This window comes from Hippoglossus stenolepis, chromosome 11 (assembly GCF_022539355.2).
Source record: "Hippoglossus stenolepis isolate QCI-W04-F060 chromosome 11, HSTE1.2, whole genome shotgun sequence".
Classification (NCBI taxonomy): domain Eukaryota; kingdom Metazoa; phylum Chordata; class Actinopteri; order Pleuronectiformes; family Pleuronectidae; genus Hippoglossus; species Hippoglossus stenolepis.
The window spans coordinates 18,974,829-18,989,899 of record NC_061493.1 but is presented as its reverse complement, the minus strand read 5'-3'; the positions used below and the strand labels follow the sequence as shown (position 1 = coordinate 18,989,899).

At 45.3% G+C, this 15,071-nt stretch overlaps 1 protein-coding gene across 1 annotated transcript in view; it reads left to right on the top strand.

The window, feature by feature from the left end:
- The window catches only part of LOC118117990 (receptor-type tyrosine-protein phosphatase F), a 157,829-nt gene that overhangs the window by 119,139 nt on the left and 23,619 nt on the right, over nt 1-15,071 (top strand). Inside the window, exons 19-23 of the mRNA XM_047341988.1 lie at nt 892-970; nt 2,178-2,402; nt 8,676-8,821; nt 10,347-10,361; nt 12,472-12,584. Coding sequence (XP_047197944.1) covers nt 892-970; nt 2,178-2,402; nt 8,676-8,821; nt 10,347-10,361; nt 12,472-12,584 — 578 coding nt within the window. The remainder of the gene's footprint in view (nt 1-891; nt 971-2,177; nt 2,403-8,675; nt 8,822-10,346; nt 10,362-12,471; nt 12,585-15,071) is intronic.

The following is a 15,071-nucleotide window of genomic DNA, read 5'->3' as shown; positions in this document are numbered from 1 at the left end:
CACAGATAAATGTGAGGGTGGGGAGTGCACAGGGTTGATTGGTAAAAAGATTACAGAGCTGTCAGGGCTGACCAAGTTCTGGCTTGGATTGACAGGCAAAGAGCGCAGGTGATTGAGGATGGGGGAATGGAGGGGTGTGTGCGTGTGCGGGGAAAGAGTGGTGGGATGAGGAGTCTTGTTATACATGTCTTCTCCCACTCCCAGACTTGACTGACTGTTGAATCGGAGTGGAGGCCTGGAGAGAAGGGGAGTGAAGCAGCTGCTTTCACTGTCAGCAGCAGCTGATTTTACAAGTGGCTGAATGCAGCAGTGGGGGAAAACTTAGAGCTGAGAGAAGATCGACTCGGGGAGAACACGAGCGAGACAGCAAGAGAGAGCCAGCACATAAATAAACACAGACACAGATGTTTGTACATTGTGCAAGTTGTGCAATACGCGCAAGTGTGCTCAACTTCTCAGTTTGAACATAAACTACTAAACGTCTTTCTAATGCTTCTGTTTTCCTTCTATTTTTGGTGTTAATAATGATGGCAGTGAAAAAACACACATGAGTAGTCACATAGCTGCTCCTATTAACCTGTGGAATCCTAGTGGGATCTCTATTAACTGAAGGCTCTTCTCACTGGGATAGTGTTTGTTCCAGTCTGCATGGCAGATGTTCTCAGTGATTAGCCATTAATTGGAGAACGCAGCGCCAGTCTGCTGGTGTTCGACCTTGGTTGTACCAACTTGTGTAGCACTTAAGTTTTGAAATCTGCCCAGCAAGCCACAAAGTAAAAGAATGTCTTTCTGAAGGATTTGACTGCGTTAATGTGCTCGGCCAACATTGATCTTAGCGTCTATGTGCTTTACTCAGTCTGTCTTAAACACACGCTTTATTATTCTTGGCAGGTGGTACTACATTGTGGTGGTGCCAGTATCCCAGTCACAGCGGCAGTGGAAGAATCCAGACGAGATGGACCTGGATGAGGTGAGTGCCAGCTGGGGGCTGATTGGCTAATGTGCCAGGTCAGGGGTTTCCAATAGTATCTCTCTCTTTTCCAACTGGGTGGGATGTCATGGGTTGCAGCTAATTAGCTCCACCCTCCTGGGCTCGAAAGGGGGGGTTGGCAGGGCAGAGAGATTTTAAACAATGACTCATGGGGTGGGTGGAGAGTCCTGATTGGACGCCAGGTCTGAAGACAGTGCCCTGCTGTTGAATGCAGCACTTGTATTGGTCAGAGAATAACCTTAACCTTGTATACCAGAAATAAACTTTATTTATGTGGCACTTTTTAATACAGTGGTTTCTAATTACCCCGTTTTATGTTTTTATTAGTCAGGGTTTGCCAACTCCAAACAAAGTTTTGCACAAGGTATTCAAATGAGGATAAAGATTTATTGCTGCTTTATTATTCGATTGAATAAACATCTTCTTGGTCCATGAGGGAATTTAAGTTAATGACATGCCTAAATATTAATAGCATGATTTTCAAGTAAACTGCCGGGCTCGCTGGGTTGAGTTGCTATTGTTCAAGCATTGTTTAGACATAACAGAAGAGACCAGGAGAGGGAGAGAGATGGGATTCCCTGAGTCATTAAACACTGAGCAGGCCATTGTCTCCTCCCCCCCGACATAATGATTTAATAAAGCTACATCTGAAGCGGCACGTGAGACATCACTGACAGAAAACAAAATGCTGCTGAAAACACAATGCCGCAGTGCTGTGTGCTCCTGCTCATTTATTAACCAGGCTGGCAGTCACGCTGAGATTGTGTGCTGGAGCAAGTGTTAATTGCTCACTTCGTAGCTTGGCTGTATTGTTTGCAAACTTATTTCAATGAGCAGAGGGCATTTTAGCTGTGTGGAGTCATTATATCTCATTCGGAGTCATGGTAATACCCAGACCTGGACGTAGTTAAGATTTAGATTTATTGTTTGAGGATCCAGTTGCTTTTTGCATGTTAATTACTGAGGATTTTACACAACCCACAATTTTTATTTGTGTTATCACAAAAAGTGATTGCTGTGAAGAATTAACCCTAGACCTCCATGTCACCATGTGATGCAATAAATGTAGCTTTTATACTAATTACATATAAACGTTTTTCTTGCTTTCTCCTTTGACAGGAAATTAGAGGTCAGGGTCCTTTGTAACCGAACTTGACCTTAACCTTTGCCTCGATGTTTTCCACAGCTGCTCAAGTCAAGCGAAGGTCCTGTCCTGAGGCGTCGGCGTCACCTGGATTCCTCCAAACCTTACATTGCCGCTAAACTGGAATCGCTGCCCGCCAGCTTCACCCTGGGGGATGAGAAGAGGTACAGCGGTTTCTACAACAAGCCTCTGACCAGTCCACAGGAGTACCTCTGCTTCGTCCTGGCCATGCTCCGATCCGACGGGACGGACAACGCTGCAAATTATGTAAGACACACATGCACATACATTAAGTAAAAATTCTAATTGCCAATTTAAGACAGACAATCATTCTATCAACATCATACCTCATATGAGAGTTTGGGTTTATTTAATCCATCTGATCCGTTTCAGTACATATGTCACCTTCTCTTTTTTTCGTACAAACTATTTAGGTTTTATCGCCCGTCCTCAGGCTGTAACTACACTGCCCCTCAAGCATTTCCACAATGGCAGTGGCGAGCCAAATTGTTGTTCTTTTTTTTTTTTACTACCATTTAGCCTTTAATACTGCTGCCTATAAAAGTCATTGCAGCCTGTCCTGATAACTCCCTTATCAGTGGACAATTAAATCAGAGATCCGGCTCTGCCATTTCTGCAGCCAGCAGGGCCCCGGTGCAGATCTCTTAACAATGCTTATACAAGACTCTTGGCTTTCTAAGTGGAGGCCTTATACACTCATCAAACAGCAATAACACGCAGGCCCGGCTCTCCATTGGATGGTCAGGGGTAAACTTCAGTGCAGGAAGAATGAGACTCTGCGATTGCTCTGGGCTCCTCCGCTACCCCGGACATGCATATTCAGTAGCTGGGCCTTGGGCAACCACAGAGGGAGAGCGAGCGAGTGCTCCATGTCCGAAACCAAATCCCAGACATTTCACCTATTTCTTTCCCACTCTCTCTCTCTCTCTCTCTCTCTCTCTCTCTCTCTCTCTCTCTCTCTCTCTCTTTTTCTTTCGCTCGCTCTGTGCTTATCTGTGTGTCTCTCTCTCTCGCTCTCTCTCCATCTTTCTCCACCGTGAAGAGAGCAGAGGAGATTGATTAGTGCGGCTGGAGTTAAGAGGAGAACGAGGGCCTGGTTACAGGGCCTAGGGAGTCTAAAGCAGGCCTGATTCCCTTGAAATGCTGCTTTAAATGTCTCTAAAGCCACCCCTGCTACCCCCCCAACCTCTCCCGTAATCCCCCCACTCCTTCACTCTGAGTAGGGAAGGGAGGTGCGCAGGGGGCTACAGTGGGCAGCCATGATACACTCGACTTCAAAGGAGATGCTTAAACCCCATTGCAGCACAACACTCTCACTGCACCTGCCAGACGCACCATGTTGGATCAGTGGCGCTCAAGATTTGTCTCTTTCTGTGTTCTCCCCCTCCTTAAACTGTGCAGCACCCTCCCACCTTTAAACCTAATCGCTCGGATTAATCAGGCTTCGCTCAGTGAGTCGGTCTGTGTGTTTACCTTCACTTCAGTAACCTGGTTATTGGCGGTGCTAGGTGCTATGCAGTGACCCAATTTAATCAACTTCATGTAAGCAAGACTCCTGGTTTTCCATAGCTGGTGTTGAGAGGAAGCAGCTCATTAAAATCATTATCTCTAGTAACACCTATATGCATTATCATTTATAATGAAGATTCTGCTGCATTTGAATTAGGGACAAAAGCTGCATTTGCATCATAACTTGTAGTAGTGCATTCACACCCAAGACCATTGTATCTAAGTTTGAATAAAGAAACAAAAAACTACAGAACTCCCACTGAACGACAGATCCTATACTTTGACTGAAACTCCGTCCAAATACTCAGGAAGAAGAAGTAGGAGATAGGACGAAGTCCAATAAGCCACCTGCTGCATACAGTATAATAACCACAGAATTTACAGTAACAAGATTATTTAAATTGCATGTAAACAGCTTAATTCTCTCATTTCTCCCAATAACCTGTTTTTTTAGTTCTACATCTAAATGTACTTAGCTCTTGAGGTGGCAACTACAGGCAGGATTTCATTGATTGCTGCACAAATCCCCTAACTGCACTCTTTGGGAATCTCAGATACCACAGCAGTGTTTGTTTTTGTCACCCCCAACACAGCACTTGCAACATTTATTACCAAACACAAACGAGTACAGAAGGTAAAAAGCGAGCGGGGAGATCGAGCAGTCGCCAGAAGCTGCCTCGAGCAGGATCTTCACCAGACCCGGGAGAATGAGACAAGAAGTACTGGAGTAAATGACTTGTGTCTTTACTGCACTTCTTTGCCACCAACCAAACTCCCCCAGCGTAGATCAAAAAGACCGCCAGGGTTTAATAAGCCCTCGTATATCAATGGCCACAAGCAGCCAGCAGTGGTTGGAAGGAAGAAGAGAAGGAAGGAAGGCAAAGGGGGATGAGAGAGAGAGAAAGAAACAGTGAGTGTGCCTTCATGTCTCCCCAGCACCCAAGGCAGATAAACAAGCCGGGGGAAGTGTGAAATGGGATGATAGATGCTGGGTGTGTATAAACAGTATCGTTTAATGCAAGAAGAGAGTGAGGGAGGGAGGTAGCATGAAATATTGTGTGATGTGAGACGAAGGGGAGGGTGGTGTTGGAGAGAGGAAAAGAGGGACGCAAGAGATTGTTTTGTCTTGTGTCCCGTCCAGCATGTGAAGCCGGGATGAGAGAAAGTGAACTTGTGGAAGACGGGTGGATTTGTGCCTATGTGTGCTTTTCTTTTGATAAGGACGAGGTGAGAGTGGGGCAAACGGAGAGGAACCAAAAAAACAGAGAGTGTTCAGAAGTGTTTACCAACGTTTTCCCTTTGTATCGTTGTCCAGGAATTTATATTCAACTCATTCTCAACAAGATTTGGCTTTGTGGCGCTAATGTCCGTCGGTGCCCTGGGCTCAGAAACACCCTTAACTGGCTCGTTCTAAATGTAAAAGGCTTTGACAAACAATATCAAAAGAGCATCATGGTTTGTTTTTTTCAAGCCCAACCTTTCACCAAGGGTGGTAAAAAAATAGGCAACGTTGACAGGATCCTCTGTTCAACCTGCTCTGTCACTTCCTCCTAGAGGCTTCTCCCTCTAGTTATGCCTCGAGATATCTGGGTGCTTTGTATTCAGACAGCCAAGGAGGGAAAAGAGCAGTATCTGGAAAAGAGGGCATGTTCGGATAAAATGGAGCAGAGACAAAAGGAGGAAGAGAGAAGTGCAGTGTGAGGGAGAATGGTCATCCTACAGTGTAGACTAGACCCTGCAGCTACATTTCTGTTCTTCACACACACACACACACACATACTGTACCATCTTTCCCATTCAGCTTTTCCACCTCTGCTTTCTTTTCTTCTCCTGCCCTCTTCCTCCCCTTCCCTTTGCCTACGTCAAGCACCAATGAGGACGTTGGCTCCTCAGCCTCCCTGTGGAGGCAGAGACAACAACAGATACATAATGGAATCCTTGCATGTTTTTTTTGTTATGTTTGTCTGGCGCACACCCCCGCGGCTAATTCAAGCCTTTTTTTGGAGAGACGTGCGCTAGAGGTCAGAGGCATGTTGAAACTAATGTGCCTGCTCTGCACATAGCGGCTTCTATGCTCAGGGGACGGCGGCGCAGTGGATGACTGGGGAAGTTGTGTAGCCCACGGGCCAGATAGCAGACTTGATATACTGCTGCTACCATAACACCTCTGCCTCAGCCTCTCTCTCTCTGCCTCTCTGTCTCGTCACTCTTTGCCATCTCTCATCACCCACACTCTCTCTTTTTCTCTCTCTTTTTCTCTCACTCTCCATCTCCTGTTCTCTTACTGTGTCTCAGACAAACACTTACAACCCACCCGTACGCACACACAACTCTGAGCCGCTGCGACCCTGACAAACACAAACACTCTGGAGTTTCAGAGCAGCTGGAGAAAAGGCTCAGAAAAGCTGGTGTTTTGTGTATGCTCACACACACACACACACACGCACACACACACACACACACACACCTCTCCTACACACATTTGTTTAGTCTTAACACGCAATCACACACCTTTTCTTTCTCTCACTGACAGATGCGCACACTTCCTTACACATGCAAATACGTTTTACTATCATTCACACACAATGCTTTGAATATACAGCCACTTGTTAACAGTAGTAGTTCTCAATTGGAGCCCTAACGCTCATTTCTCTCCTCTTCTCATCATGGATGGGGTTGTTTTATAGGTCATAACAAATTAATTAATTTTCTTTATGAAACCTGTTTCAATTAAGTTGCTTAAAAAATATTATTAAAATGTTAGAGGTCAGAAATAACGAAAAAAACTCTGTTGTCTGAGTGACACTTGCAATAAATGTTCAAGGCAGAATAACCTCAATCTTTTATATGCTGTTCTCTGCTCTATAGGTATTTTAAAAAGATTTTATATTTGTTGTCCTCTGAGCTGAAGGAATCCAAGTATTTTATCAACATGCAGCCAACTCTGCTTCTCATACACACAACCTGCCCACGTGCTTACTGTACACAAATAACACATACACATAACCGTTACTTTAATGTCTCTCACTTTCTCTGACTCACTCCCAACCTCGCACATTCCATCACTGCACCATCGCTCCATTGTGATCCCGCTCTGCGAGGGCAGAAGCATTTGGAGCTGCGTGACTGAGCTTTTATCAGATATTAGAGCCGTTCAAATGGATGATCCCAGTACTTCGCCGTGACCAACAGACAAAAAGCCCTCTCTTTTTGCTGGGCCCTCTCTCCTCTCGCTCGTCCGCCCCTTATTCCTCATTCTGAAAGCACAGCTGCAGTCATTTGTTACGACGGGAGAAGAAGAAAAAAAAACTTTCTCTTTTCCCAGGATTCCCAGCAGGGCCACATCCTGCAGCCTTTTTTGGGCCCTCCCAGAGGAACAGGAAGCCTTGTGGTGTCGTCACATCAGCGGCGTCCCATCGCGGTGTCCTCTCTCTTTGTTCTTAGATAATAGGTTCCTCCCGGAGGCACGCAGATCCTGAGAGAACTGGTCTAATGTGCCTGGTGCGTGTATTTGTGTGTGTAAAAGACAACTGGAAAACTACTGCAGCTGTAAACTACTGCTTTATGATACCAACGTGAAACTTTTTATTCTCTCACTTGAGTTATCTTGCGTCCGTGCCTCCTGCAGAGTGTGCTGGTTTGCATGTACATGATTGAGACATGCTGTAACATTAAAATTTGTCTGGCAGTTGCCCAAGAGTAGGAGAGAGATAACACAACTATATGACAGAGTGCAGGAGTCTTTGAGCTCATCACAGCTTATCTTTCTAATTAATATCTGCCTGTGTGCCAAGGAGCGGGCTGCTGTGCGGCTAATGATCCGGATTACTGCTGCCTGCCGCCCCGCCACTCCCGCTGCATGCTGTGAGCCCAATTCCCTTCGAGGGCTGCGATCTGTCACCCATGCCCCTCCGCACACACACTCCCCCCGATCCGCATCTCCCATCGTCGTTCAATAGGAGGCACGCTGGGCTCTTAACAACAGATGCCTCTCACCTCCCTCTGTCTTTTTTTACCTGTCACCTTGCTCTCCCGCAGTTGGACTCCCTCTTCTTTCAGGACACTGTTTTAAAACGCCACACTGGCTGCGTCGCCTCGTGCACCCACTCTTCGGATACACACTCGCACACCCCTGCCTCCTCCCTCCGCACCGTCATTTGTAGATGAAGGAGCGGGGGAGATGTCTCATTTACAGCCAAGGTGGAAACGCACCCTCACAGTCACCTCCTCCTTCTCCTCCTTCTCTTCCGTCACGGTGTGAACACTAATGAAGAAGAGATGAGTCCTCTCCTGTGCCCCCATTTATCTCAGCGGCTAAGGGACATGCACACTAATCCTCTCCGTCTCTACCTCTCTCATTCTCCTGTCTCTCACTTGCTCTGTCAGCAGCAGTCGCAGTTTCCTCTAATGTCATGCAAAGCTTTAATAGAAACATAATAATAACGTCATTAGCCGAGATGCTTATTGTTTTTGGGAAAGAGTCCTTTGAGTTTTCTGGATAGTTGTATGCCTTGTTCTGCTGCACCCATGAACCGGGGTCTATTATTAGCATGATATAACTTGGTTCTCCGGATGCAGGAAATTTCTTTTTTTTCCAACATTGTTACAGGTACAGAAAATCCTGTGTAATAAAGGTCTATTATTTAATTTGTTTGATTAATCGTTGTGTTTTTCTCTCGTTTAGAGATATAAGAGGTTGCTTACCTTAATATTGTGAGTTGGAGGTTTTGTTGTAGTGTTAGGAGCCAGCAGTTCTTCACCTCAGATCAAAACTTCAACATTTTTATTCCATAAAAGACCTCATATGGTTCCTTTACAATTAAAAACTATGCATTTAATGTTATATTGATCGTAACAACATGCTCACATGGGTCTTCTCTTAAATTTCAGCTCTCCTCAAATGTGGAGGCTGTTTTTAATTCAACTTTTCAGAATCTCTTAAAATGTCTTAAGTGAAACCTTTGCAGACTCTGAAGTGTCTCATGCCTTCTGTCTTCTGTCCCCTCACAGATGACGTTTTCAGCCAGTCCCTACTCAGACCCGATCCAAGTCGCAGCCAGTATGAGTGAGCAGCCGGAAATGTTGTGGGTCATGGGCCCAGTATTGGCCGTGGTCCTCATCGTCATCATCGTCATCGCCATCCTGCTCTTTAAGAAGTAAGAGGCTGAGACCGTGTGTCATTCCTCACTGATTCCTCTCTGTGTTTGTTTGAGGTTGAACTGCAGCGACACGTGTGATTGTAAATTTCTTCTAGTTGCATCAGGAATAATAATGAGACATGCGCCCCTCTGCCACTCGCACCAGGCTGCTCACACGCCAAACTGCAACATCCAATTTCCTTACAATAATATATGTCGTAATTGCAAAGGAGCCAAAGGCGAATTGATTTGTCTTTCAGAAAACTCTCATTTCTCCCTGAAAGATTTTGGCCCCAGTTGGCTGTTCTTTAACAGAACTATATGAGGTGTCAGCTGGAAAGGCAGCTGACATTGACCTCCTAATGAAAAGCATAGCTCGGCTGTCGGTAACTTTTAGGTAGGAGTGGGAAATGTGCCTTGGCCAACGCCATTGGTCATTTCAGGTAACAAACAGAAGGCTGCAACAGAGGGCTTAGCTAAGAGCTCGAGCTGTATCTCTTAAAAGCTCCTCAGGTGCCCATGTGCAGCTGACACACAAACAGACAGAGAACTGGGGATTCACAGACAAATGATATTATTATACATGTAAAATAATACAGCAAATGCTTCATTAATCAGTTGGTTAATATCTTCTTTGTTATTTTGATAACTGAATAATCATTTAAGTCATTTATTAAGAAAAAATGTGAAATATTTTGTCACTACTGCTTATAAAATGTGAAGGTGACTTCTCAAAATAAACAAAACAAGATAAATTTATAGACCAAATGATAAATTTATATATAAAAAAAGAAAATAATCATTAGTTGCAGACCTAAATACAACCATCCATTATTAAGGCTTGTTGGTATTAAACCGTTGTTTATATGTTGATATCACCTCATTAACGATAACATAATGTGTTTTAGACACTATAAAAAATACCATTTTAGGAATCTATTACCTACATGTAAGCCATTATTTACCTCAGTTGACTTTCTCCTGATTAAGTCCCACCTGCATATCTCCTCTTAATGGCTCCATTACAAAATGTCCCATTTCCCATCACACGATCCTCCAACCTGCCATCCACAGCCTTGCAGACAGCCGTGTGGCTGCCATCTCCAGCAGACTGAGAAAGGGACTGGTTAATAATAGGTCTGGAGACAGCTCACTGCTGAATAGCACGTCCTCTGTTTGGAAGCCCTTTCTCCACACAGACACAGATTGACAGAAGGAACTGTGGGAGGTGGCTGTGTGCCCTTGTCACAGTGGACTGGCAGCAAATGTGAAAAGGAATAATCACTCTCTCAGCTTGGATTGTTATTGCTACCTGCATATTCACCAGTGCCAACCGCAGTCATCACGAGGTTGTTTTCAGAAAGTCTCCAATAAGTATTAGGATAACTTTTTTATGCTGTGGTTTAAATTTCTGGAGGAAGTTCATTCAACTTCCTGAAAATAGCACAGAGTCAGAAGAGCATTGAGTGAGGACGTTATCGGTCCATGTGAGAAAGAATTACATACTAACCCCCCACCCCCTTCTTTTTGCCCTCTATGAAAGCAGCAAACAGGAAAGGTGGGTACTGTTACTGTTATGTCAGTCACAACTTCATCCCCCCTCCACCACCCAAAACCCCTTCATTTGTGTTGTTAAATTGTTGGTATTCACCAGCTCTTAATGGTTGCAGAGTCAGTTTCCTCTCTCTCTCCTCCAATTGGTCTTCCCAAAAAGAAATCACTCATATATTAAAACAAGGGCACGTCTTCAAACTGTTCTGCCTAATCTGATTTGCCCCGTTTTACAAGAATTACACGAGAAGCAGCAGACTCTGCACCCTTTGATAACTGGGGTTAACGGAACCCCAGGTCACATCTGTGTAGCAGTGCATGTTCCACATCTAGTGCCAGTGTTCCCCCTCAGATCGTCCTGTCTGCCATGGTTTGTCTCCGTGCTGTGTTTCATTATCCAGCCAGTGTCAGCGCACCCCTTCAAGATTGGGCCCATCTGAATATGCCAAGGCATCACCTGCTGCTGAATGGGCCATTGTGAAATAAATGCCAGATGAGGAAACTGCTGAAAAAGAAATGTTCCCATCTCTTAAGCTGACATTTTCCACCGAGACCCATTCCTCCACTTTTAGCCTCCCCCCCCCCCGCTTTGTCATAGCAGGAGTCTTAACAAAAGGCCCTGTCCTACCCTCATTAAGTGCTCCCTGTACGGCACACACACCGTGTATAAGTCTGTGTGTACTTACATTCTTACACGTCTTAACCCTCACTTTGAGCCTGAGAAGAATAATCCCATTGAGATTGCTGCTATGTTTACTTAAATCCAGCACTGAAGTGTCACGTAGATTGGCATCTGATTGGGGGAGAGTTAGAGATGAGGGTCGTGGAGAATAGATCCCAGATGCCCACATTTTTCACACATGTACGCACACACACACACACACACACACACACACACACACGCAACCACCCCCCAGCACCAGCAGTGGGAGAACCGGATACGGTCTGGCTCAGCTCTCGGCTGGAGAGGAAGAGATGCTTGTCATAGATTAGCCGTCACGCTGCTAGCATTAGCTTAAGCCTTTGCTGCAGAAGTTAACAGGTGGCAGTGAGGCCCAAGCCCCGATGGCTGAGGTGGACTGGGTTAAGGCTGCGTGTGCACCCCCAGCTTTATGTATTCTCACCACGCTGGGTTTCAGACAGAAGGCCCTGCTCCTGCCTAAAACCCACGCTCGCCACTTGCAAATGGAGTGCAATGAGATGTGAAATTTCCACAGGGCACCCTGATGCTTTCTTCCGCCCATTTCCATTTGCAGTCAGGAGGCATGTGAGTCTGCAGCTGTATCTGTGTGAGTGTGCAGTTGTAAGTGAGAGAGGGGGGAAAGCGTACATCTGTGTGCGTATGTCAACAGATGCTGCCTGTCTGAACATCAGACTGTAGGCAGGATGGGTTCTCTATTCCTCTCTCCACCCGATGGACAGACTCACGGCCGACTGAGCTGAGCCAGTCCGAGCTGTACTCTCGTGTCTGTGCTATGTTAGACTGAGCTAGGCCAGGCCTGGCAGTGCAGGTGCTGCAGAACTGGTCTAATTACCCAGTGTTGTGCCACCCAGCTGATGAGCTAATTACAGCATCTTTCCTCTCAATCTGGAAAGCCAGTAAACACAATGTGTGGTTACCACACACACACACACACACACACACACACACACACACACACACACACACACACACACAGCAAAGAAAATCACACATTTAGATCTTTGCTACACACAAACACACACGCTCAAGTACACATCCCCACACAGCAGCTGTCACCTATCCAGCAGCAAACAAACTCAACTTAGCCCACTCCAGGAAAATGATGGCATTTCTTCAAACACATTAAACTCCAGTTGGCAAACTAATGGGGGTAATGCCCTGCTACCTAGTGTCTCTTGAATTGCTGGTCCTTAGAAAAGAATTTTTGAGAACCATTAACTATGCAATTAACCTCATCAAGTGTGCAGCACAGTGAAGACGTTAGTCTTGTTTTCTAGCCATTTAGAAGAAACATGAATAATTCTCAGTGAGTAACTTTTGAAGTTGACGGCCAAGTTACCACCCCTGTATTGAGCAATTAGCTCGTCTCGCCATGGTGTCCTCAACGCTGTACTCCCTGTTTTTGCTACCGCAGGAAACGGGCATCTCCTCTACCCAAGGATGACCACTCAGGTGGGGTGAAAGACTCCCTGCTGGCCAATTCCTCCGACCCTGTGGAGATGAGAAGACTCAACTACCAGACCCCAGGTAACAAACAATGGTCTAACAATCATAGCTTTATCTATGCATGGTCAAGTTTGCTAAGCTTTCCCTCAACTGCCCCTGAGAAATGAACTCATGCTGCATTTGTGTTATATGGGATTGATGGTAGAGGCGGGAGAAATCCCCATCTTCAGGACTGTGTTCATCACCAAGACAGTTTCAGATTAAAGAGCTGATTGTGTGGTTGACTTTACATTAAAATGAAACTACACTGAACAACAGTGAGGCATATATGTACTTGAAGCAAGTGCTAAGACGAATATATTGTTTCCCAGCCCTAATTACGACTTGGAAATTGATGTTAACGCGTCACTAGTCAAGGCACTTTACACTTTACACGGTAATGTTGAGAGCTTTCAGTATTATAGAGAAACCCAACTGTTCTGAGCAAACGCTTGGCAACAATGGAAATGAAAAACTCCCCTTAAACAGGAAGAAAAGCTTGAACTGAACCGGACTCAGTGTGGGCGGCCATCTGCCTTGACCGGTTATTATGATTGCAACTTTGGAAACTCATAATAACAGTAACTCAGACAGGACCTGAATGCAGAATTAACCTCCCATGAACCTGTATAGTTGTCCATGGGAGCGAGTGAGAAAAGTTTGTGACTTTCTACTCTCAGTTTGTGAATTTCAATCAGAGCACTGGTGGAAAAAGAGCAAAGGTTCAGTCGACTGTTCTTTCATAAAACTGAATAAAAAGTACACTCTGCCTTTGTGACCAGGGACTTGAAAACACAATCGCTATGTGAAATTCATCAGGCAGTAATTTAAAAAACTGATGATTTCTAAAGGTGACTCATAACTATAATAGTGTTCCTTAATATATTTTATTTTCACCCTTTTTTTTAATGGTGGATATTTCATTTTCTTTTTTCTTTTTTTTTTCATCTAAACTCTAAACAGCCTCTCCAGAAGCAATCTGCTTCTGCAATGAACACCTGCCTTCCTCTTCTTTTTCTCTTGACGGGTCTCTTGTTTATTAGCGCCTTGTAACAGATGTTGCTGTGTGAAATTTATGTGTCCTGCTTATTTTGTTATTTCTCCGTCGGCTAAAGGAATCCGACCAGCTCTCAAAAAAACACACAAAAGAAAAATGGGTCGATAAGAGAGAAAATAAACGAATCGTGTTTACCATCATATTCAGCTCTGATCAGAATCAGTGGAGTCCGGCCGAGTGATTCAGATTCCAGCCGCGTGCGTTAGTGAAGTGGGGTGGGTTTTGCTGGAGGTGATGGAGGGGGGGTGCCCGCCTCAGCATCAGCCTTCTTCATTTTTCCTCCTGATCTCCTCCCCCTCCCCGCCCGGTCCTCGCTCCTCCCTCCTCCCTCCTCCATGAGCTCCTTTCATTCCACCCAGCTGGTAATGAGTCCTGCTGCCTCCGATGTCAAGGTGAGCCAGGCAGAGGGAACAATGGAGCTGAGAGAAAATGTCAACCCCGGTGCACAAGCGTCTGTGCGTGTCTGTGTGTTTAAAGATCCCATTCGACGCACACACACACACACAGACACACACACACACACACACACACACACACACACACACACACACACACACACACACACACACACACACACACACACAGACACAGACACACACTGAGCCCCTTTGAACCCCTGCAAAGGAATTAAGCAATGCTGCCGCTCTAAAGGAGGCCTGTTCTTCCATCCTCCCACTCCACCTCTTTCCTCTTTCGTCTTCCATTTCTCCCTGTAGGGTAGTGTGTCTCTCTCTCTCTCTCTCTCTCTCTCTCTTTCTCTCTCTCTCTCTCTCTCTCTTCTCTCTCTCTCTCTCTCTCTCTCTCCCTCTCCCTCACCCTCTCCTTCTTGATCTCTCTCACTGTTCCGCTCTCTGTCTTCACAAGTCAACATTTATCTCTTTCTTTCTCACCCTTGTCCACCTTCCTGTTTTGTGACTATCAAAGAAATCTCATGTGTGAGACTCCAAGGCTGAGCTGAGTGAATATTGAACAGGCCGTTCCTCTGTCTCTCGCTCCTCTCTCACTTTGATTCGCCCGCAGCAGGTGAACCTTTCTGCTCTGATTCTGATTGTTGTTAAGTGGTCTGGCAGATTATGGCTCTTGTCTCCAGCATGTTGGTTTTGTTAAAGGATATTTCTGGTACTTTAAAACGTGAGCCCTATTTCCCCATTTCTGGATGTAAATGATTAATAGGGACAAAAATGTTTTATTGAGCGAGACCACTATATATGGAAACTGCGAAACGGCTGTAATGTAATCCCACGGGGCATTTGTCCACGTCAAAGTACTGATGCCATGTCAACAGAATATCTTAAGCTAATAACATTACCTCCACTGGGTCTGCCGCACTTCTCCCTGCTCTTGAAACCGCACTTTCCTCCAGGAGTAAGTGCTTTAGTGTTGGATTTCTTCTCCTATTTGACCGGCAGTGGTTGAAACACTGCAAACACTGATGGTAACAAAGGTGTAGTGTATGGACTTGGTGCACAAGT